Source organism: Agelaius phoeniceus, chromosome 30, assembly GCF_051311805.1.
Source record: "Agelaius phoeniceus isolate bAgePho1 chromosome 30, bAgePho1.hap1, whole genome shotgun sequence".
NCBI classification, from domain to species: Eukaryota; Metazoa; Chordata; class Aves; order Passeriformes; family Icteridae; genus Agelaius; species Agelaius phoeniceus.
In genome coordinates, this window is record NC_135294.1 from 5,821,436 (window position 1) to 5,842,894 (window position 21,459).

Genomic DNA, 21,459 nt, shown 5'->3' on the forward strand with positions numbered 1-21,459 from the left:
GCAGGCCCTCTCAGTGTTCTTGATGGTTCTGCCGCCTGCGGCTGGCCCGAGCTGCACTCTCAGCCCGCCCATCGCCCTCTGCCCTTCCCCGCCGCCATGCCGGCCCGCCGCCGCTTCCTGACGCTGCTGCTCGCCCTGCTCTGCCCGCTCGCCCTCAGCCTCCGCCATGCGCCCTCCAAGATCGGTGCGAACGCAGACACAGCGGCCCATGCCCGCGGCCTCAGGGGAGCCGGTTGTGTCATGGAGGGAGGCTCTGGGAGGGATCTGTGAGGGGAAAGCTCAGGGGGACCTCTTAAGCAGATCTGTCAAAGGCGGTGTCACGGCCTGGCCCTTCAAGGGATGAGGGCATCTGTCAGAAGCAGGGGTTTCCACTGGGATCCTTTGAGGGGATCCGTGAGGAAGGAGTGAGGAGAGGATCCTTTATGGGACTTTGAGGGGATCTGTCATGGGAGGCCACTGAGGAGACCTATGTGGGTCAGGGAGTATGGCGGAGTGTCCCGTGAGGGATCTGGAGGACCCATGAGGGATCTATGAGGGTCAGGGAGCTTGGGAGGGGGTCTGTGAGGAAGGTGCAATGGGGGGACCCCCTGAAGGTAAGGGGGGCCCGCGAGGGGATCTTTGAGGGGCAGGGGATATGAGAGGGGTTCCCTTGAGGGGATTGGGGTGGGGAGGCCATGAGGGGTCTGTGAGGGGGCTCCCTTGAGGGGATCTCTCATGCAGGGGGCTGTGAGGGATTTGTGAGGGGGTTCCCTTGAGGGGATATGACGTGCAGGGGCCCGTGAGGGGTTTTTGAGGGGTTTGCTTGAGGGAATCAGGGTGGTGGGTCCTTGAGGAGTCTGTGAAGGGGTTCCCTTCACAGGGAGGGGATCTGTCCTGCAGGGGCCCATGACGGGTCTGTGAGGGGGTTCCCGTGAGGGGATTGGGCTGGGGGGCCCATGACGGGTCTGTGAGGGGGGTGTATGAACTGGGCTCTCCTGGGGCTCTGAAGGTGACCGGGCCCCCTTCTCGCAGCCGTGGTGGGCGGCGGGATCGGCGGCTCGGCCGCCGCCTATTTCCTGCGGCAGAAGTTCGGCCGCAGCGTGCAGCTGCACGTGCTGGAGAAGGCAGCGCTGGGCGGCCGGCTGGACACGCTGGACGTGGAGGGGGCCAGCTACGAGGCAGGAGGGTCTGTGATCCACCCCCTCAACCTGCACATGAAGCATTTTGTCAAGGAGCTTGGTGAGTATTAGCCCCCAACCCTGGCATCTCCCAGTCCCAAAACTGTGCCTCGATCTGGAAATTATCCCCCCGAGGTGCTCTGGCTCCCACTCTGCTGGGGGACATCCCCTTGGTAGCCCCTTATCCATCCCCATAGCCCTCATTTCCTTCTCCAGTAGCCCCCATATCTTCCCCAACAGCCTGCCCTTTTCCCAATACCCTCCCATACAGTTCCCTAGTGATCACCCTTCTCCAATATCCCTCCCCAAATAGCCAACTTTGCTTCCTGAATAGCTCCCCATCACCTCCCCAATGCCCCCTGTGGTACCCCAGCCCCACTCCAGGCAAAGGAAACCCACATCCCAGTGGGAATGCTCTGACCTTCCCCACAGGTGACCCACATATGGCATCATAAAGGTCCAAAAATCACCTCCAATCACTCCCTGGCCCGTGATCAAGGGTTAATTCCCCTTTCCAAATTTAGCACTCCAGTCGTCAATCACTCACCCTTATCAGCTTGAAGCCAGGTTATCTGAGGAACTTAAAACTTGAGGTGGAACAGCTCTACCTTTCCCTAAATTACATTTTTCTGTACTTTTCCCAAAGGCCTCTCGGTCGCCACACCCGAGGGCAGCCTCGCAGGCGTTTACAACGGGGAGGAATTTGTGTTTGAGGAGAGCAGCTGGTCCTTCATCAACCTCCTCAAGCTGCTGTGGCACTACGGCCTCAACCCCCTGCGCATGTCCATGTGGGTGGAGGACATCCTGGACAAGTTCATGAGGTGGGCTGGGGTCCTGAGGGTGAAGAAGTGGGAAAGGACCTTAAGGACACCTCATTCCATGGGACACCTTCCTCTGTCCCTGGTGGCTCCGTCCAGCCTGGCCTTGGACACTTTCAGGGGTGGTGCAGCCACTCCACCCTCATAAAAATCCCCAATATGGAACCCGGGCCTGCCCTCCTGGGCCTCCAGGCCCTGCAGTCCCACAAAGCCACCCCGTGAGATCCCCGCAGCTGCCAGGGCTCAGTGACAGGGACAATTCCTGTGTGCACTGCCAGGATCTACCGGTACCAGATGCACGACTACGCCTTCAGCAGCAACGAGCGCCTGCTGCACGCCCTGGGCGGCGACGACTTCACGCGGCTGCTCAACCAGAGCATCGACGAGGCCATGCAGAAAGCAGGGTTCTCCCAGAAATTCATCAACCAGGTGGTGGGTCCGGCCATGAGGGTGAATTACGGCCAAGGGGTCGCCATCCCTGGCTTTGTAGGTGAGCGTTTGGAGGGAGCCTCTCATCCTGGATGTGGGAGAATGGATTGGAAGAGAACAGAGGTGGTGCTGTGGGCAGCCTTGCCCTTGCTGAGTTGCAGGTGTATTGATTACCAAAGAATGGAAGCAGCCTTGCCCTGGATAGGTCACCACCCTGTCCAGTAAGGATGTGTGGTATAAAAGAGTGGGTTGGGCAGCGGTGAGGAAGAGGAAGGAGGAAGAGAGAAGGGGAAGAGAGGAGTCTGTTGCGTGTTGCTGCCCATTTACAGAGAAAAGATATCAATGTTTACTACAAAGGCTATTAAAGGGCTGATGCTGGCCACCATCTCTGGTATCAGTCATTTGAGCCCACTGTCAAAGGGGAAAGGTTTGGAAGTTTTACTGAAGGATAATAAAGGGCTGGTGCTTGCAATGGGGAAAGTGATCTGGGTCCACCAACAGTTGGTGCCCTGTGTGAGGAGTGAAGACTGACAAAAGCTAACACTGACACCTGGGACTTGGGTTCCAGCTGCCTGGGCTCCAAGCTCTGTGTCCCAAAGGGACGTTAATCCTCCCTGATTTTGCAGTTGGTTTTTCCAGCTTTTCCCTGCTGACAGAGGTGGTTTCCTTGCAGGTGCTGTGTCCCTGGCAGGGGTGCAGTCGGGCCTTTGGTCTGTGAAAGGGGGGAACAAACTCGTGTGCTCCGGCCTCATCTACTCCTCCAAGGCCGAGGTTATCCCTGCAACAGTCGTGTCCATAGAGCCAAAAACCAGACACAACCGTGGCGGTGAGTGGGGCTGGAGCTGCCTCAGTGGGGAGGGGATGGTGACACTGGAGAACAACCTCAGGCCCTTGGAGGGTTTCAAAATGAACATTCCTGCCTGAGAGGCTGGGGAGGGGCTGGGATGGGATTCCCAGGGGAGCTGTGGCTGCCCCTGGATCCCTGGAGTGGCCAAGGCCAGGCTGGATGGGGCTTGGAGCAGCCTGGGACAGTGGAAGGTGTCCCTGCCATGGAGCTGGATGGGCTTCAGGATCCCTTCCAGTCCAACCCATTCCATGAAATCGGGGCTCAAACCCCAGCTGCACAAACTGATGAACCCAAACGTTGGTGCCATTTTGGGATGCAGTTGGGATTCCCTCCCAGCACGGGTCAGGATAACCGAGCTGTTCCCCACAGGGGACCCGGTGAAGCTCTACGAGGTCACCTACAACACGTCCTCGGGGCTCACAGGGGACACCTACGACATCGTGGTCATCGCGGCGCCGCTCGGCCGCAAGATGGCCAACATCACCTTCCGCAACTTCGACCCTCCCATCCCGGAATTCCCCAATCCCTACCACCAGACCGTCACCACCTTGGTGCACGGGCGCCTGAACACCTCCTTCTTTGGCTACCAGGACCCCCAGGATTTTCACCTTGGTGCCATTTTCACCACAGAAAACCCCAAACTGTTCATCAACAGCCTGGGTGTGGTGTCTCCTGTGGGGGACACGGGCACGGGCGGGCAGCTGCCGTTGCCCTCGGCCGTCTGGAAGGTGTTTTCCAACGAGGAGCTCAGCAAGGAGCAGCTCAGTTTGCTCTTCTCCTCCTACGACTCGGTGAAGGTGAAGCCGTGGCTGGCCTATCCCCAGTACAGCGCTCCCGAGAAGTTCCCTCCCATCGTCCTGCACGAGCAGCTCTACTACCTGAACGGGCTGGAGCGCGCCGCCAGCGCCATGGAGATGAGCGCCATCGCTGCCCGCAACGCCGCCCTGCTCGCCTTCCACCGCTGGCACGGCCACAGCGCCAGCATCGACCAGGAGGACCTGCACGAGAGGCTCAAAACAGAGCTCTGACACACCCCCAGGGCTTAATTAACACTAACGAACTCTGTGCTGTGCCCCTCCAAGGAGGTGTTCCCTAGGATCACGGGATTCCTATGGTTGGAAGGTCTTCAAGATCATAATGACCTTCAAGATGCCGTAATTAACTCTAATGAACTCCATACTTTGTCCCTCCTAGGAGGTGTTTCATAGGATCATGGGATCCTTAAGATTGGAAGGTCTTTAAGACCATCAAGACCTTCAAAAACATCAAGACCTTCAAGATCTTCAAAATGCTGTTGTTAATTCTAATGAACTCCATACTTCACCGCTCCAAGGAGGTGTTTCATGGGATCATGGGATCCTTAAGGTTGGAAGACCATCAAGACCTTCAAGATCTTCAAGAACATCAAGATGATCAAGATGCTGTAATTAACTCTGAAGAACTTCATACTTCACCCTTCCAAGAAGGTCATACATAGGATCACGGAATACTTAAGGTTGGAAGATTTTCAAGACCCTCAAGATCATCAAGACCTTCAGGATCTTCGAAATCATCAAGACCTTCAAGGTATGAACTCCATACTTCGCCCCTCCAAGGAGATGTTTCATGGGATTCTTAAAGTAAGAAAAGCATCAAGAACTTCAAGACCATCAAAACCTTCCAGGTCATCGAGACCTTCAAGATCAAGACCCTCAAGGTCATCAAGACCATCGGCCCAACCGCGTCCACCATTGACGATCTCCTCAAGTGCCGCGTCCATGCGTTGTTTGGACACTTCCAAGGCTTGATGACTCTGCCACAACCCAGGCTGGACAACCCTTCCTTCCATGAGAGAATTCCTCCCAATATCTCATCTTGACGTCCCCTGGTGCCACCTGGAAGCTGTTTGGCCACCTCTGGAGGGAACAGGAGCAGTGAAGTGTTCCCAAGTAAGCCGGGACATTTTCCTCACGCAAATTCCTGAGTTCTCCTCAAACTCCTTGGTTTATCCCTGCCTGAGATTAGGGAATTCATTAAAAGTGCCATATTGACCCCAAAAGTGCCCTCCAGCTGGGAATATCGACTCCCTGGCTGTCCATCCCTCTGCCCCAACTTTTCCTGCCAAAGAAAAATTCCTCAGGGAGAATTAGGGTGCTGGGAGCTGCCAAAATGGGTGGGAAAGAGGAAAAACCACCAACATCCGTCACTGTGTTCAGGTATGAAGGAGTTAATAAAGAATTTAACCATTTCCATGTTTTGAAGGAGAAAACCACCTGAAATAGCACAAATTCAAACTCCCATGAATGAAAAAGTTTTCCATGAGTTTTCCCAGGGTTGGGAGCAGAATTAACACCCAGCTGCCAAAAATTGATGTGAGAAAGGCTTGAATTAGGTCAACCATTACAAAATTGATTTAATAACAAAACCAAAATAATTGTTCACTCCTGGGCCGCATCGTGGACAAGGGAATGGAAGCGGTGGGTGGGGATTTGGGGTTTTCCAGGGGTTTATACTCGTTCCAAAGCTTCCAGCATGATGATGCTGTTCCCTCGGATCACCTGCAAGGGGGAAGGTGAGAGCTGTTACCTCTGATCCAAGCGTTCCTTCCTTCCCCTTTGTTTCCCCAAAAATCCCTGAAAAATTTGGCTGGGACTCCCCCACAAGAATGAAAACAGACGGATTCCCCAGCTGACACATCCCGTTCCTGTTCCTCACCAAACTTCCTGCTCATTCCACACATGGCTCCAGCAGTGCTCCCAGTGCCCTCAGCACCCTGCTCCCAATACTCCCAGTGCCCTCACCACCCCACTCCCAGTGCTCCCAGTGTCCCCAGTGCTCCCAGTGTCCCCAGTGCCCTCACCACCCCACTCCCAGTACTCCCAATACTCCCTGTGTCCTCATCACCCCACTCCCAGTGCTCCCAGTGCCCTCACCACCCCACTCCCAGTACTCCCAATACTCCCAGTGTCCTCATCACCCCATTCCCAGTACTCCCAGTGCTCCCAGTGCCCTCACCACCCCACTCCCAGTACTCCCAGTGCTCCCAGTGCCCTCACCACCATGCCGATGTTGTTCTGCTGCCCGCCCGCCGCCATCTCCACGCACTCGTCGATCACCAGGTTCATGAAGGGGTCGAAGCCCCGCAGGATGCCCTGCACGTGCCGGCCGCCGTTCAGCTTCACTGCGGGAACCCAGCGGTTAAAGGGGGACAGTTCCCAAAACGGGACGGTTTGCCCCCAAATCTACAGCTATGAATGAGTGGGACGTGCAGGGGGACGAATGGGAAGGATTGAGCACAACCCATAATGGGATAAGGGAAAAAGAGGGAATTTTCAACTCTTGTTATAGTTAAATTAATGAATTATGGCTTAATGAATGAATTAGAATTTTAATTAATGAGCTGTGAGGTATGAAATCTATCAGGGATGTTGCAGGGGACAGACCCGAGCACCAGCCCCAGCAGCCGGGCCCCCCTCCCTGGACTCTGAGGGGTGGGCGGGGGTCCCCGGGCACCGTGAGGGGGGATCGGGGCGGGCAGGGGTCCCGGGGCAGAGGATCGGGGTGGGATCAGTTCCAGAACTCACACGACAGCTTCTTGTCCATGAACCTGCAAGGAGAAGGCAGCGGGTGAGCAGCGGCGGGTGGGGACGGGCCAGGAGCCCCCCGCCATTATCCCCTCACGAACCGCCCCCCACCCTTCGCCGCCATTACACCGGGACACTGGCCAGCGGCGGACCGCGCCGTTCCGGTGCCCGCTTCCCCGCACTGTGCCCGGCTCCCCTCGCCCCCCGGCGCGGCCCGGCCCCTCCGGACGCACTTTTTCAGCTCGGGCGGGTGCGCTTTGCTCATGGCGCCCGCAGCCCCCGGCTCGTCTCTGCCGCGCGCTGCCGCGCTCTAACGTCAGCGCGCCGTGCGTCTCTCCGCGCCAGCCAATGGCGGCGCGCGGCGCGCTACCGCGCGCACCCGAGTAGCGGCGCATCCGGGGAAGGCAGCGGAGCGCAAAGGGGGGGAAGCAGGGGGCGGTGAGGGGAGTGCGCGGCTACATGGGGAGGTACGGCGGCATGGCCCCCATCGTGCGGCGCGTGTGTGCGCGTGTTGTGCGTGAATCTGCCTGTGTCCGTGCGTGTCCACATGTGCACACGTGTGTGTGTGTGGTATGTCCACATGTGCGCATGGTCTTGGGCATTTCATCTTCCATAGCGGCGTCGCCTCCTCCCCAGCTGTTCCCGCCCGCTGGAGCTGCCCCGTGAGCCCTGGGCAGCCCGAGCGACGCCGGCTCCCCGCAAGATGGCGGCGGGCGGGCGGGCTGAGGGGCTGGGGGGGGCGGGAAAATTAAAGCAATGGAGTTAAACTGAAGTAATTAAAAGTAAATGAAGTAAAAGAAAGGACAATGGAATTTAGCATAAAAGACCAGATTTTGTAATTCAGGATAACAATTCAGGGGGATACAAAAGGTCCGTTCGCCCTCGGGAATCGAACCCGGGTCTCTTTTCCCGGCCCGCCCATCGCCCTCTGCCCTTCCCCGCCGCCATGCCGGGCCACTGCCGCCTCCTGACGCTGCTGCTGCTCGCCGTTCTCTGCCTGCCCGCTCTCAGCCTCCGCCATGAGCCCTCCAAGATCGGTGCGAACGCAGACACAGCGGGCCTTGGCCGCGGCCTCAGGGGAGGCAGTTGTCTCAGGGACGGGGACTCGGGAAGGGATCTGTGAGGGGAAAGCTCAGGAGGGGATCTCTTAAGCAGATCTGTCAAAGGCGGTGTCACGGCCTGGCCCTTCAAGGGATGAGGGCATCTGTGAGGAGCAGGAGGTGCCACTGGGATCATTTAGGGGGAACTGTGAGGATAAAGGAGAATTCTTTGAGGGGCATTGAAGGGATCTGTCATGGGAGGCCCTGAGGGGATCTGGGTTGGTCACGGAGTAATGGGGCATTGGGGCGTCCCTTGAGGGATCTGAAGTGGGGGAACAGTGAGGGATCTGTGGGGGTCAGGGGAGGGTGAGCAGAGGATCCTTCGAGGGGATCTGTGAGGAAGGGGCAATGGGGGACCCCTCAAGGTCCTTGAAGGTCAAGGGAGGCCTGTGCGGGGACCTTCAAGGGGCAGGGGATATGAGGGGGGTCTCTTGAAGGGATTGGGGTGGTGGGGCCAGGATGGGTGTGTGAGGGAACTCCCCAGAGGGGATCTGTGGTGCAGGGATCTGTGAGGGGGTTCCCTTGAGGGGATCTGTCCTGCAGGGCCCATGAGGGGTCTGTGAGGGGGTTCCCGTGAGGGGATTGGGCTGGGGGGCCCATGAGGGGTCTGTGAGGGGGGTGTGTGAACTGGGCTCTCCTGGGGCTCTGAAGGTGACCGGGCCCCCTTCTCGCAGCCGTGGTGGGCGGCGGGATCGGCGGCTCGGCCGCCGCCTATTTCCTGCGGCAGAAGTTCGGCCGCAGCGTGCAGCTGCACGTGCTGGAGAAGGCAGCGCTGGGCGGCCGGCTGGACACGCTGGACGTGGAGGGGGCCAGCTACGAGGCAGGAGGGTCTGTGATCCACCCCCTCAACCTGCACATGAAGCATTTTGTCCAGGAGCTGGGTGAGCATGGACACCCCACCTTGGTGATATCCAGTCCCAAAATTGTCCCTCAGACCCAAAATGATCCCCTTGGGGTGCTCTGGGTCCCAATCTGCTGGGGTGATATCCCCTTGGTAGCCCCTTATCCATGCCCAGTAGCCCTCATATACTTCCCCAGCAGTCACACATATCCAATTGCCTGCCCTTCTTTTCCCAATATTCCCCCCATATCCTTCCTCAAGAGTTCCAATCCTTTTCCCAATATTCCCCCCATATAGTTCCCTAGTAATCACCTTTGTCCTATATCTGTCACTCACAGCCCACTTTCCTTCCCAAAAAGGCCACCATCACCTCTCCCATGCCCCACTCCAGGCAAAGGAAACCCACATCCCAGTGGGAATGCTCTGATCCCTCCCCACAGGTGACCAACATATGGCATCATAAAGGTCCAAAAATCACCTCCAATCACTCCCTGGCCCATGATCAAGGGTTAATTCCCCTTTCCACTCTTTGGCACTCCAGTCTTCAATCACTCACCCTTATCAGCTTGAAGCCAGGTTATCTGAGGAACTTAAAACTGAGGTGGAACAGCTCTACCTTTCCCTGAATTACATTTTCCTGTCCTTCCCCAAAGGCCTTTCAGCCAACACACTCCAGGGCAGCCCCTCAGGCGTTTACAACGGGGAGGAATTTGTGTTTGAGGAGAGCAGCTGGTCCTTCATCAACCGCCCCAAGCTGCTGTGGCACTACGGCCTCAACCCCCTGCGCATGTCCATGTGGGTGGAGGACATCCTGGACAAGTTCATGAGGTGGGCTGGGGTCCTGAGGGTGAAGAAGTGGGAAAGGACCTTAAGGACACCTCATTCCATGGGACACCTTCCTCTGTCCCTGGTGGCTCCGTCCAGCCTGGCCTTGGGCACTTTCAGGGGTGGTGCAGCCACTCCACCCTCATAAAAATCCCCACTATGGAACCCGGACCTGCCCTCTTGGGCCTCCAGGCCCTGCAGTCCCACAAAGCCACCCCGTGAGATCCCCGCAGCTGCCAGGGCTCAGTGACAGGGACAATTCCTGTGTGCACTGCCAGGATCTACCGGTACCAGATGCACGACTACGCCTTCAGCAGCAACGAGCGCCTGCTGCACGCCCTGGGCGGCGACGACTTCACGCGGCTGTTCAACCAGAGCATCGACGAGGCCATGCAGAAAGCAGGGTTCTCCCAGAAATTCATCAACCAGGTGGTGGGCCCGGTCATGAGGTACGCTTATGGCCAAGGAGTTGGCGTCAATGGCTTTGTAGGTGAGTGTTTGGAGGGAGCCTCCCATCCTGGTGTTGGGTTCCAGCTCCCTGGGCTCCGAGCTCTGTGTCCCAAAGGGACGTTAATCCCCCCTGATTTTGCAGTTGGTTTTTCCAGTGTTTCCCTGCTGACAGAGGTGGTTTCCTTGCAGGTGCTCTCCTTGCGGGCTGGTTGCAGTCAGGCCTTTGGTCTGTGAAAGGGGGGAACAAACTCGTGTGCTCCGGCCTCATCTACTCCTCCAAGGCCGAGGTTATCCCTGCAACAGTCGTGTCCATAGAGCCAAAAACCAGACACAGCCGTGACGGTGAGTGGGGCTGGAGCTGCCTCAGTGGGGAGGGGACGGTGACACTGCAGAACACCCTCAGGCCCTTGGAGGGTTTCAAAATGAACATTCCTGCCTGAGAGGCTGGGGAGGGGCTGGGATGGGATTCCCAGGGGAGCTGTGGCTGCCCCTGGATCCCTGGAGCGGCCAAGGCCAGGCTGGATGGGGCTTGGAGCAGCCTAGGACAGTGGAAGGTGTCCCTGCCATGGAACTGGATGGGCTTCAGGATCCCTTCCAGTCCAGCCCATTCCATGAAATCGGGGCTCAAACCCCAGCTGCACAAATTGATGAACCCAAACGTTGGTGCCATTTTGGGATGCAGTTGGGATTCCCTCCCAGCACGGGTCAGGATAACCGAGCTGTTCCCCACAGGGGACCCGGTGAAGCTCTACGAGGTCACCTACAACACGTCCTCGGGGCTCACAGGGGACACCTACGACATCGTGGTCATCGCGGCGCCGCTCGGCCGCAAGATGGCCAACATCACCTTCCGCAACTTCGACCCTCCCATCCCGGAATTCCCCAATCCCTACCAGCAGATCATCACCACCTTGGTGCATGGGCGCTTGAACACCTCCTTCTTTGGCTACCAGGACCCCCAGGATTTTCACCTTGGTGCCATTTTCACCATGGACAACCCCAAACTCTTCATCAACAGCCTGACCCTGGAGCCCCCCGTGGGGGACACGGGCACGGGCGGGCAGCTGCCGTTGCCCTCGGCCGTCTGGAAGGTGTTTTCCAACGAGGAGCTCAGCAAGGAGCAGCTCAGTTTGCTCTTCTCCTCCTACGACTCGGTGAAGGTGAAGCCGTGGCTGGCCTATCCCCAGTACAGCGCTCCCGAGAAGTTCCCTCCCATCGTCCTGCACGAGCAGCTCTACTACCTGAACGGGCTGGAGCGCGCCGCCAGCGCCATGGAGATGAGCGCCATCGCTGCCCGCAACGCCGCCCTGCTCGCCTTCCACCGCTGGCACGGCCACAGCGCCAGCGTCGACCAGGAGGACCTGCACGAGAGGCTCAAAACGGAGCTCTGACACACCCCCAGGGCTTAATTAACACTAACGAACTCTGTGCTGCGCCCCTCCAAGGAGGTGTTCCCTAGGATCACGGGATTCTTAAGATTGGAGAGTCTTTAAGATCATCTTGACCTTCAAGATCTTCAAGAACATCAAGACCTTCAAGCTGGTGTAATTAACGCTAATGAACTCTGTGCTGCGCCCCTCCTAGGAGGTGTTTCCTAGGATCATGGGATCCTTATGATTGGGAGGTCTTCAAGAACATCATGGCCTTCAAGATCTTCAAGAACATAAAGACCTTCAGGATGCCGTAATTAACACTAATGAACTCCATACTTTGCCCCTCCAAGGAGGTGTTCCCTAGGATCATGGGATTCCTACGGTTGGAAGGTCTTCAAGATCATAATGACCTTCAAGATGCCGTAATTAACACTAATGAACTCCATACTTTGCCCCTCCAAGGAGATGTTTCATAGGATCAGGGGATCCTTAAGTCAGACGAGTTTCAAGGACTCCAAGACCTTCAGGATCTCCGAGATCATCAAAACTTTCAAGGCCATTAGGATCTTCAAGACCCTCAAGAACATCAAGACCTTCAAGATCCTCAGAAATTCCTCAGGGAGAAGATGGGGTGCTGGGAGCTGCCAAAATGGGTGGGAAAGAGGAAAAACCACCAATATCCATTGCTGTGTTGAAGTATGAAGCTAATAAAGAATTTAATAACCTGAGCATTCTTTAAGGAGAAAACAACCAAAACCAGAACAAATTCAACACCCACTTCCATAAATGAAAAAGTTTTCCATGAGTTTTCCCAGGGTTGGGAGCAGAATTAACACCCAGCTGCCAAAAATTGATGTGCGAAAGGCTTGAATTAGGTCAAATATTACAAAACTGATTTAATAACAAAACCAAATAATTGTACACTCATGAGCAGAGTCTTGGACAAGGGAATGGAAGCGGTGGGTGGGGATTTGGGGTTTTCCAGGGGTTTACACTTGTTCCAAAGCTTCCAGCATGATGATGCTGTTCCCTCGGATCACCTGCAAGGGGGAAGCTGAGAAACACCCAAAGCTCTGCGGAATTCCCATTCCTGTCCCTCACCAAACTTCCCGCTCATTCCGCACACACAGTGCTCCCGGTGGCACTGACCACCCCGCTCCCAGTGCTCCCAGTGCCCTCAGCACTCCGCTCCCAGTGCTCCCAGTGCCCTCAGCACCCCGCTCCCAGTGCTCCCAGTGCCCTCAGCACCCCGCTCCCAGTGCCCTCAGCACCCTGCCGATGTTGTTCTGTTGCCCGCCTGCCGCCATCTCCACGCACTCGTCGATGACCGTGGTGGTCTCCGGGCACCGTGAGGGGATCGGGGCTGCGGTCCCCGGGCACCGTGAGGGGGATCGGGGCGGGCAGGGGTCCCGGGGCAGAGGATCGGGGTGGGATCAGTTCCAGAACTCACACGACAGCTTCTTGTCCATGAACCTGCAAGGAGAAGGCAGCGGGTGAGCAGCGGCGGGTGGGGACGGGCCAGGAGCCCCCCGCCATTATCCCCTCACGAACCGCCCCCCTCTCCGCCGCCATTACGCCGGGACACCGGCCAGCGGCGGACCGCGCTGTTCCGGTGCCTGCTTCCCCGCACTGTGCCCGGCTCCCCTCGCCCCCGGTGCGGCCCCGGCCCCTCCGGACGCACTTTTTCAGCTCGGGCGGGTGCGCTTTGCTCATGGCGCCCGCAGCCGCCGTGCGTGCAGCCAATGGCGGCCCACGGCGCGCTACCGCACTCACCCGAGTAGCGGCGCAGCCAGGGAAAGGCAGCGGGGCGGGAAGGGAGGGAAGCAGGGAGCGGTGAGGGGAGTGCGCGGCTACACGGGGTGGTACGGCGGCATGGCCCCCACCGTGTGCGGCGCCTCCGGGCACGCGGTGTGCGCGTGTCCAGGTGTGCGCACCTGTGTGAGTCTGTGCCCAGGTGTGCGCACATGTGTGAGTCTGTGTCCAGGTGTGCACACATGTGTGAGTCTGTGCCCAGGTGTGCGCACATGTGTGTTTGAGTGTGTCCCTGTGTGTGTAAGTGTGCATGGCCCCGGGTCACCTCAGGCCAGCGCGGGACCACCCGCACACCTGCACACCCCACAGCTGTACCTGCACACACCTGCACACCCCACTGTGCCCAGGCATCACCTCCCAGTGCCTCCCATCACCTGCAGCGTGCTCTCACCACCCACCCCATCACCCCCATCATCCCCAGTGCCCCCCATCATCCCCACAGTGCCCCCATCACCTGCAGTGTCCCCTCACCACCCACCCCATCACCCCCAGTGCCCCCCAGTGCCCCCAATTCCCCCTATTCTCCCCCATCACCCCCAGTTCCCCCTATTCTCCATCACCCCCAGTTCCCCCAGTTCCCCCCATCACTCCCAGTTCCCCCAGCAGCACCCGCAGTTGTTGGGAGGTGCCACCTTGGCCTTTAATGAGCGTGTGCTGCGGGGGTGTCCCCGGGGTGTCCCGGGGCTGTCCCCGCTGTCACTGCTGGATGTTGGCCAGCCCGTCCCGCATCTTCTTGGCCATGGCGGGCACGAGGCGCAGGTGCTGCTCCCCGCAGGTGGCCAGGCAGGCGTCCAGCTGGCCCCGCACGCGTGGCTCCGAGCCCCCCGAGTCCAGGGCGTCCTTGGCCTGGTCCGAGCACTGCAGCGAGCAGCGGCTCAGCCGGTCCTGGGGATGGGCACGGTCACTGGGGGACAGCAGGGACTGGGGACACTGGGGGGGACTGGGGACACTGGGGGGGACTGGGGGGCAGTGGCTCAGCCAGTCCTGGGGACAGCGCAATCAGTGGGGGGACAGTGGGGACACTGGGGGGTCAGTGGGGTACTGGGGTCAGGACAGGACTGGAGGGGTAGGGGGATACTGGAGGGGTAGCAGGGGACTGGGGCATTGGGGCACATTGGGGGGGTCAGGGGATGGACTGGGGGTGATGGGCACGGGGTGGATTTAGGGGGCACAGAAAATGCAGTGGGGCTGCAGGGATTGGGGGCTCATGTCCTACCCAGGGTCCCAGTGCTGTCCCCAGGGGTCCCAGTTCTGTCCCCAGGGGTCCCGGTGCCCCCTCCTCACCTGGAAGTGCTCGAGCTCGGCGGTGACGATGGCCTGGGCGCGGGCCAGGGGCGCGTGGCAGCGCTCGATGCAGCGCTGCACCTCCTGCATGGAGGCTGCAGCGTCCTCGCAGCACCGCGCGCTGCAGCGGAACATGGCGCCCTGGGGACACGGCGTGAACGGGGGACAGGGGTCACAGTGAGGGTTAACAGGGGGCACCCTGGGGAACATGGGGTACGCTGGGGACAAGGGGTTAATGGGGTGTGTTGGGGGGCATGGGGTGTGGAAGGCACAGGAGGTGTTTAGGGGGCACAGGAGATGCACTTGGGGGACACAGGATGTATTTATGGGGCACAGGAGATGAACTGTGGGGGCATAGGGTGTGTTTATGGGGCACAGGGTGTGTTTAGGGGACACAGGGTGTTTTGGGGGACATGGGAGATGAACTGTGGGGACACAGGGTGTGTTTAGGGGACACAGGGTGTTTTGGAGGACATGGGAGATGAACTGTGGGGACACAGGGTGTGTTTAGGGGGCACAGGGTGTGTTGGGGGGCACAGGGGATGTGTGAGGGGTATAGGAGATGCACTGGGGAGGTACAGGGTGCATTTACGGGGCACAAGGGGATGAACTGGGGGGGCACAGGGTGTGTTTAGGAGGCACAGTGTGTATTAGGGGGCACCGGGGATGCACTTGTGGGACACTTGGGGGGCACAGGGAATGTGTGAGGGGTACAGGAGATGCACTGGATGGGGCACAGGGGATGCACTTGGGGAGCACAGAGGGTGTATGTGGGGGTCACAGTGAAGTGGGGGGATCTGAGGGTGTGTATGGGGGAGGTCACAATGAACTGGGGAGGGCCCTGTGATTTTTGGGGGGGATCTCAGTGATTTGGGGAGGTCTCAGGGTGTGTATGGGGGCCGGTCCCGGCTCTGCTCGGGCACCCACGTGTGTGTGTGTGGGTGCCCTGAACCCCTCCCTGCGTGTCCCTCCCGTGTCCCCCCGGTGTCCCCGGTGTCCCCGTTACCTGCATGCCGCGGATCTGCTCCCGCTCCAGCCCCTGCACCGCGCTCTCCACCGCGGCCTGCACCCGGCCCTGCGCCGCCTCCGCCATGGACCCGCTCTAAACCTTAAACCCGCCCTAAACCTGGCCTAAGACCGCCCTAAACCCGCCCCGAACTGCCCTAAACCCCCCGCAAATCCACCCTAAGCCCGCCCCGAACCCGGCCCTCCTCCGCCATGGGCCGGCTCCGCGGCCTAAGCCCGCCCTAAAACCTGCCCTAAACCCGCCCTAAAACCTGCCCTGAACCTGCCCTAAAACCTGCCCTGAACCTGCCCTAAAACCCGGCCCAAAACCCGGCCCACACCTGCCCTAAAGCCCGCCCGAAACCTGCGGGAATCGCCTCAAAATCTGTCCCAAACCCGCCGGGAACCGCCCCAAAACAGCACCCTCAGAACGGGCTCAGAACCCTCAGGACCCGCTTTTTTGGTCAGGCCTCCCCTTTTGGGGTCAGAACCTCCCTTTTAGGGTCAAAATCCTTTTTTGGGGCGGTCAGGACCCTCCCCCGCCAGCCCCGCCCCTTCCCCCTCACATAAGGGGGCGTGGTTTTCACGCTAGGGGCGCGGCCTGATTGCATGGGCGTATCCTGCATACGAAAAACTCAAGCGCTCCTCCCTTTATGGGCGTGGTCACTACAAACCACGCCCACATGCCGAACCCAACACCCGTCCCTCACCTCACATCAAGGGCGTGGCCTCACAGCGAGAGGCGTGGTCTCGCTTGTGGGCGTGTCTCGCATAGTAATGAGTATTAGCCTCACCCATTGTGGGCGTGGCCACCTCAGACCACGCCCCCGAGCGGCGCTGCCGGTAAGGGAAGGGGGAGGGGAGGGCAGGGGGCGGCCCCGGGGGGGTCCCCAAAGCTCCGGGGGGCTCTGGGGGTCCCCAAAAAGTCCCCAAACCCCCCCAGGACCCCCCAAATCACGAGGACCCCCCCCCAAAATCCCGGCGGAACCCCAAAACTCCCGGTCCCGCCCCCGTAACCTTTGCCCCCCCCCGCCCCCCCCCGCCCCCCTAAAATTTGGGGTCGCCCGGAACTTTTGGGGTCCCCTCGGCCCTTTTGGGGACCCCCATAAACTTTGGGGTCCCCTCCTGGTTTTCAGGGTCCCTTTTGGGGTCCTCTCAACTCTTGGGGTCCCCCCGGAACCCTCAAATGTTTCTGCCCCCCCTTTTTGGGCTCACCCGGAACTTTTGGGGTCCCCCTGTCCCCCTCTTTTGGGATCTCCCATAACCTTTGGGGTCCCGGGGAGGATTTTGGGGTCCCGGGGGAGTTTTTGGGGTCCTGGGAGGTTTTTTGGGGTCCTGGGTGGGATTTTGGGGTCCCAGGTTTTGGGGGGTCCGGGAGTTTTTTGGGGGGTCCCGAAGCTTTTTAAGGGTCCCGGATTTTTTGGGATCCCGGGAGTTTTTTTGGGGTCCCGGATTTTTTTTGGGATCCCGGGATTTTTTTTGGGGTCCCGAGTGGGATTTTTGGGGTCCCAGATTTTTTGGGGTCCGGGCGTTTTTTGGGGTCTGGGTTTTTTTTGGCATCCCGAAGCTTTTTAAGTATCTCGGATCTTTTGGGGTCCGAAGTTTTTTTGGGAGGTCCTGGATTTTTTGGGGGGATCCCGGGGAGTTTTTTTGTGGATCCCGAGCGGGATTTTTGGGTTCCCAGATTTTTTGGGGTCCGGCTTTTTTTTGGTATCCCGTTTTTTTTGGGGGGGACCCCGTTTTTTGGAGGGAATCCCGGGTGTGATTTTTTGGGAGATCCCGCGTAGTTTTTTGTTGGTTTTTTTGTGTGTTCCGGGCAGTTTTTTTTCGGTTGGAATTTTCGGGGTTTCGGGGGTGCTTTTTGGGGTCCCCTCCCCCCGTTTCCTGTCCCGGCGGGGGCGGAAGCGGCCGCGGGTGACGCGGGTGACACGGGGACGGTGACGCGGGGTGGCCGCGGGGACACCGGCGGGACGGTGGCACCGGGAGGTGACAGGGCGGGGGTGGCGGCACCGGGACCAGGGGGGACACGGTGGCACCGGGTGGTGGCACCGGGAGGTGGCGCGGGGCGCCCGCGGGGACACCGGGAGGTGACGCGCGCTGGTGGCACCGGGTGGTGGCACCGGGAGGTGACGGGGGGGTGGCGGCTGCAGGTGCGGGGGGGTCGGGGAGACCCCGGAGCCCTCGCTGTGCCCCTGCCCCGCCTCGCTGTCCTTCCTCCTTCCTCCTCCGGCCCTCCCTCGCTCCCCCAGCACTTCCTTCCTCCTCCTCTCCTCCTTCCTCCTCCTTTCCTCCTTCCTCCCTCTCTCCTCCTCCTCTCCTTCCTTCCTCCTCCTCTCCTTCCTTCCTCCTCCTCTCCTTCCTTCCTCCTCCTCTCCTCCTTCCTCCTCCTCTCCTCCTTCCTCCCTCTCTCCTCCTTCCTCCTCCTCTCCTTCCTCCCTCCCTCTCTCCTTCCTCCCTCCCTCCCTCTCTCCTTCCTCCTCCTCTCCTCCTTCCTCTCTCCTTCCTCCCTCCCTCTCTCCTCCTTCCTCCTCCTCTCCTTCCTCCTCCTCTCCTTCCTCCCCCTCTCCTTCCTCCTCCTCTCCTTCCTCCCCCTCTCCTCCCTCCCTCTCTCCTCCTGCATTTCCTCCCTCTCTCGAATCCTTTTTGCTCCATCCTCCCCTCCCTCCCCTTTCCCTCCCTCCCCTTTTCCTCCATCCTCCCCTCCCTCTCCCCACCCTTTTTCCTCCTCGCTTTCTCCTTCCCACTCTCCTTCCTCCTTCCCTCAACCCTCTCTCCCTCTTCCTCCCATCCCTCCCTTCCTCCTCTCCCCCTCCATCTCCATCCCTCTCTCCCCCTGCTCTCCCTCCCCCTGCCCCTCTCACCCCTCTCCTCCTCTCCCCAGGGTCTCCCCACGCCATGGTCACTCCTCCGGCCACTCCAACCACTGCACAGCCACTGCCTGAGGTCCAGCCCTGACCCATGGTCACTCCTGTGGTCACTGCACAGCCACTGTCCCCTCTCCGGCCGTAGGGAGGGTCCAGCAGTGCCCATGGTCACTCCTGTGGTCACTGCAGAGCCACTGTCCCCTCTCCGGCCGTAGGGAGGGTCTGGCACTGACCCATGGTCACTCCTGTGGTCACTGCACAGCCACTGTCCACTCTCCGGCCGTAGGGAGGGTCCAGCCCTGACCCATGGTCACTCCTGTGGTCACTGCACAGCCACTGTCCACTCTCCGGCCGTAGGGAGGGTCCGGCCCTGACCCATGGTCACTCCTGTGGTCACTGCACAGCCACTGTCCCCTCTCCGGCCGTAGGGAGGGTCCGGCAGCGCCCATGGACCCCCCCAGGGCCCCCCCTGCCCCCCCCGTGGCGCTGCCGGCGCTGGACGCCATCGCCTTCTCGGGGGGAGGGGCCGAGAGCCCCGCACGGACACCGCTGACCCCTGAGCTGACCACGGCACTGACCCCCACAATGACCCCCACAATGACCCCTGAGCTGACCACGGCACTGACCCCCACAATGACCCCCACAATGACCCCTGAGCTGACCCCCACAATGACCCCCACAATGACCCCTGAGCTGACCCCCACAATGACCACGGCACTGACCCCCACAATGACCCCCACAATGACCCCTGCACGGACACCGCTGACCACTGCACTGAGCCCTGAAGTGACCCCTGAGCTGACCACTGCACTGACCCCCACCCTGACCCCCACCCTGACCCCCACCCTGACCCCCACCCTGGCCGTTGCTCCAAACCCCACCTTGGCCCTGTCCTTGACCTCCACCTTGACCTGTGCCCCGGGCCCGGACGTGTTCTGGGCCAGCCTGCTCCGTGCCCAGCTCTGCGTCCAGGAGCTCCAGGGGGCCATCGAGGGACAGACGGACACTGGGGACCCCCACCAGGACCACCCCTGCGACCACCACCAGCACCACCACCAGGATGGGCCTGGGAGCATCTCCCAGGAGCGCCAAAGCCACGAATCCACGTTTGAGGAGATCTTCCAGGTATTCATGGATGAGAACATCTCACCCAAATCTGTGGCCACACTGGAGAACATCTCACCCACACCCATGGCCACACATGAGAACATCTCACCCAAATCCATGGATGACAACGTCTCACCCAAACCCATGGCCACACATGAGGACATCCCACCCAAACCCATGGCCATGGATGAGAACGTTTTCCAGGTGTCCAAATCCATGACCATGGATGGGAACATCTCACCCAAACCCGTGGCCACACATGAGAACATCCCACCCAAATCCATGGATGAGGACATCCCACCCAAAGCCATGGATGACAGCGTCTCACCCAAACCCATGGCCACACATGAGGACATCCCACCCAAAGCCATGGCCATGGATGAGAACGTCTTCCAGGTGTCCAAATCCATGACCGTGGATGGGAACATCTCCCAGGAGCTCCAAAGCCATGAGTCCACGTTTGAGGAGATCTTCCAGGTGTGCATGGGTGAGGACATCCCACCCGAACCCACGGCTGTAGATGAGGACATCCCACCCAAACCCATGGCCGAGGATGAGGACATCCCATGCAAATCCATGTTGATGGATGAGAACATCTTCCAGGTGTCCACAGATGGTTCCATCCCACCCGAATCCATGGCCATGGAGCTCTCCCAGGAGCTCCAAGACCATGAATCCATGTTTGAGGAGATCTTCCAGGCGTGCATGGACGAGGACATCCCACCCAAGCCCATGGCCATGGGTGAGAACGTTTTCCAGGTGTCCATGGATGAGGACATCCCACCCAAATCCACAGCCAAGGATGAGGACATCCCACCCAAATCCACAGCCAAGGATGAGGACATCCCACCCAAATCTGTCGCCACGTTGGAGAACAGCTTCCAGTTGTCCACAGATGGGTCCATCCCACCCAGTTCTATGCCCAAGGAGGAGGACATCCCACCCAAGCCCGTGACTGTGGGTGGGAGCATCTCCCAGGAGCTCCAAAGCCATGAATCCACATTTGAGGACATCCCGCATGTGTCCATGGATGAGGACATCCCACCCAAATCCATGGATGAGGACATCCCACCCAAATCCATGCCCATGGATGAGAACGTTTCCCAGGTGTCTACAGATGGATCCATCCCACCCAAGCCCATGACCATGGACGGGAGCATCTCCCAGCAGCTCCAAAGCCATGGATCCACGCTTGAGGACATCCTGCATGTGTCCATGGATGAGTCCATCCCACCCCAGGCCGTTCCCGTGGACCAGAACTTTGAGTTCCTCTTTGGGAGCATCTCCCACACGCCCATGGGTGGGGACACCTCATCCTGGCCCATGACCATGGCTGGGCTCACCTCGCCCCAGTTCATGACCACGGATGGGACCTTGTCTCCAGAGCACCTGGCCGTGGATTCAAGGATCTCACCCGAGCCTGTGGCCGTGGATGGTCCCGCCTCACCCAGGCCCGTGACCCCTGATGGAGCAATTTCTCCAGAGAACGTTCCCATGGATTCCAGGATCGCCCCCAGTCCCATGGCCATGGATGGTCCCATCTCCCCCAGGCCCCAGGCCCCCAAACTCAGCCAGGAGGGAGAGGAAGGTGACAACGATGGTGACGGCCACCATGACCGCCATGACTGTGATAACCGCGATGGCCACCATGACCTCGATGACCACAAAGACCGTGATGACCGCCATGACCGTGATGACCACCATGATCACCATGACCTAGATGACCATGATAACCACCATAACCATGATGACCACCATGACCTCAATGACCACAATGACTTCAGTGACCTCAATGACCATAATGACAGTGATGACCACCATGACCACGATGACCACAAAGACCATGATGACCACCATGACCACGATGACCACAAAGACCATGATGACCACCATGACCTCAATGACCACCGTGACCACGATGACCACAAAGACCATGATGACCACCATGACCTCAATGACCACCGTGACCATGATGACCACAAAG

At 59.4% G+C, this 21,459-nt stretch overlaps 4 protein-coding genes across 4 annotated transcripts; 2 read left to right on the forward strand and 2 right to left on the reverse strand.

Moving 5' to 3' along the window:
• Nucleotides 1-52: 52 nt before the first annotated feature.
• Nucleotides 53-5,478, forward strand: PCYOX1 (prenylcysteine oxidase 1). The gene is made up of 6 exons (XM_054650494.2): nucleotides 53-184; nucleotides 1,012-1,218; nucleotides 1,804-1,978; nucleotides 2,254-2,465; nucleotides 3,078-3,230; nucleotides 3,621-5,478. Exons 1-6 carry the CDS (start codon nucleotides 97-99, stop codon nucleotides 4,277-4,279), a joined length of 1,494 nt encoding a protein of 497 aa, XP_054506469.2. The 5' UTR covers nucleotides 53-96; the 3' UTR covers nucleotides 4,280-5,478.
• A 140-nt stretch (nucleotides 5,479-5,618) lies between these two features.
• SNRPG (small nuclear ribonucleoprotein polypeptide G) lies at nucleotides 5,619-7,178 on the reverse strand. The gene is made up of 4 exons (XM_054650643.2): nucleotides 7,048-7,178; nucleotides 6,815-6,837; nucleotides 6,287-6,411; nucleotides 5,619-5,788 (listed from the first exon to the last, which is right to left on the reverse strand). The coding sequence occupies exons 1-4, from the start codon at nucleotides 7,077-7,079 to the stop codon at nucleotides 5,738-5,740; spliced, it is 231 nt and encodes a 76-aa protein (XP_054506618.1). The 5' UTR covers nucleotides 7,080-7,178; the 3' UTR covers nucleotides 5,619-5,737.
• A 187-nt stretch (nucleotides 7,179-7,365) lies between these two features.
• Nucleotides 7,366-12,131, forward strand: LOC129131677 (prenylcysteine oxidase 1-like). Its single transcript, XM_054650656.2, has 6 exons — nucleotides 7,366-7,851; nucleotides 8,589-8,795; nucleotides 9,409-9,583; nucleotides 9,859-10,070; nucleotides 10,220-10,372; nucleotides 10,763-12,131. The coding sequence occupies exons 1-6, from the start codon at nucleotides 7,761-7,763 to the stop codon at nucleotides 11,419-11,421; spliced, it is 1,497 nt and encodes a 498-aa protein (XP_054506631.2). The 5' UTR covers nucleotides 7,366-7,760; the 3' UTR covers nucleotides 11,422-12,131.
• Nucleotides 12,132-12,274: 143 nt separating this feature from the next.
• Nucleotides 12,275-15,669, reverse strand: FAM136A (family with sequence similarity 136 member A). The gene is made up of 4 exons (XM_077191633.1): nucleotides 15,506-15,669; nucleotides 14,500-14,640; nucleotides 13,848-14,100; nucleotides 12,275-12,876 (listed from the first exon to the last, which is right to left on the reverse strand). The coding sequence occupies exons 1-3, from the start codon at nucleotides 15,590-15,592 to the stop codon at nucleotides 13,912-13,914; spliced, it is 417 nt and encodes a 138-aa protein (XP_077047748.1). The 5' UTR covers nucleotides 15,593-15,669; the 3' UTR covers nucleotides 12,275-12,876; nucleotides 13,848-13,911.
• Between the last annotated feature and the right edge of the window lie 5,790 nt (nucleotides 15,670-21,459).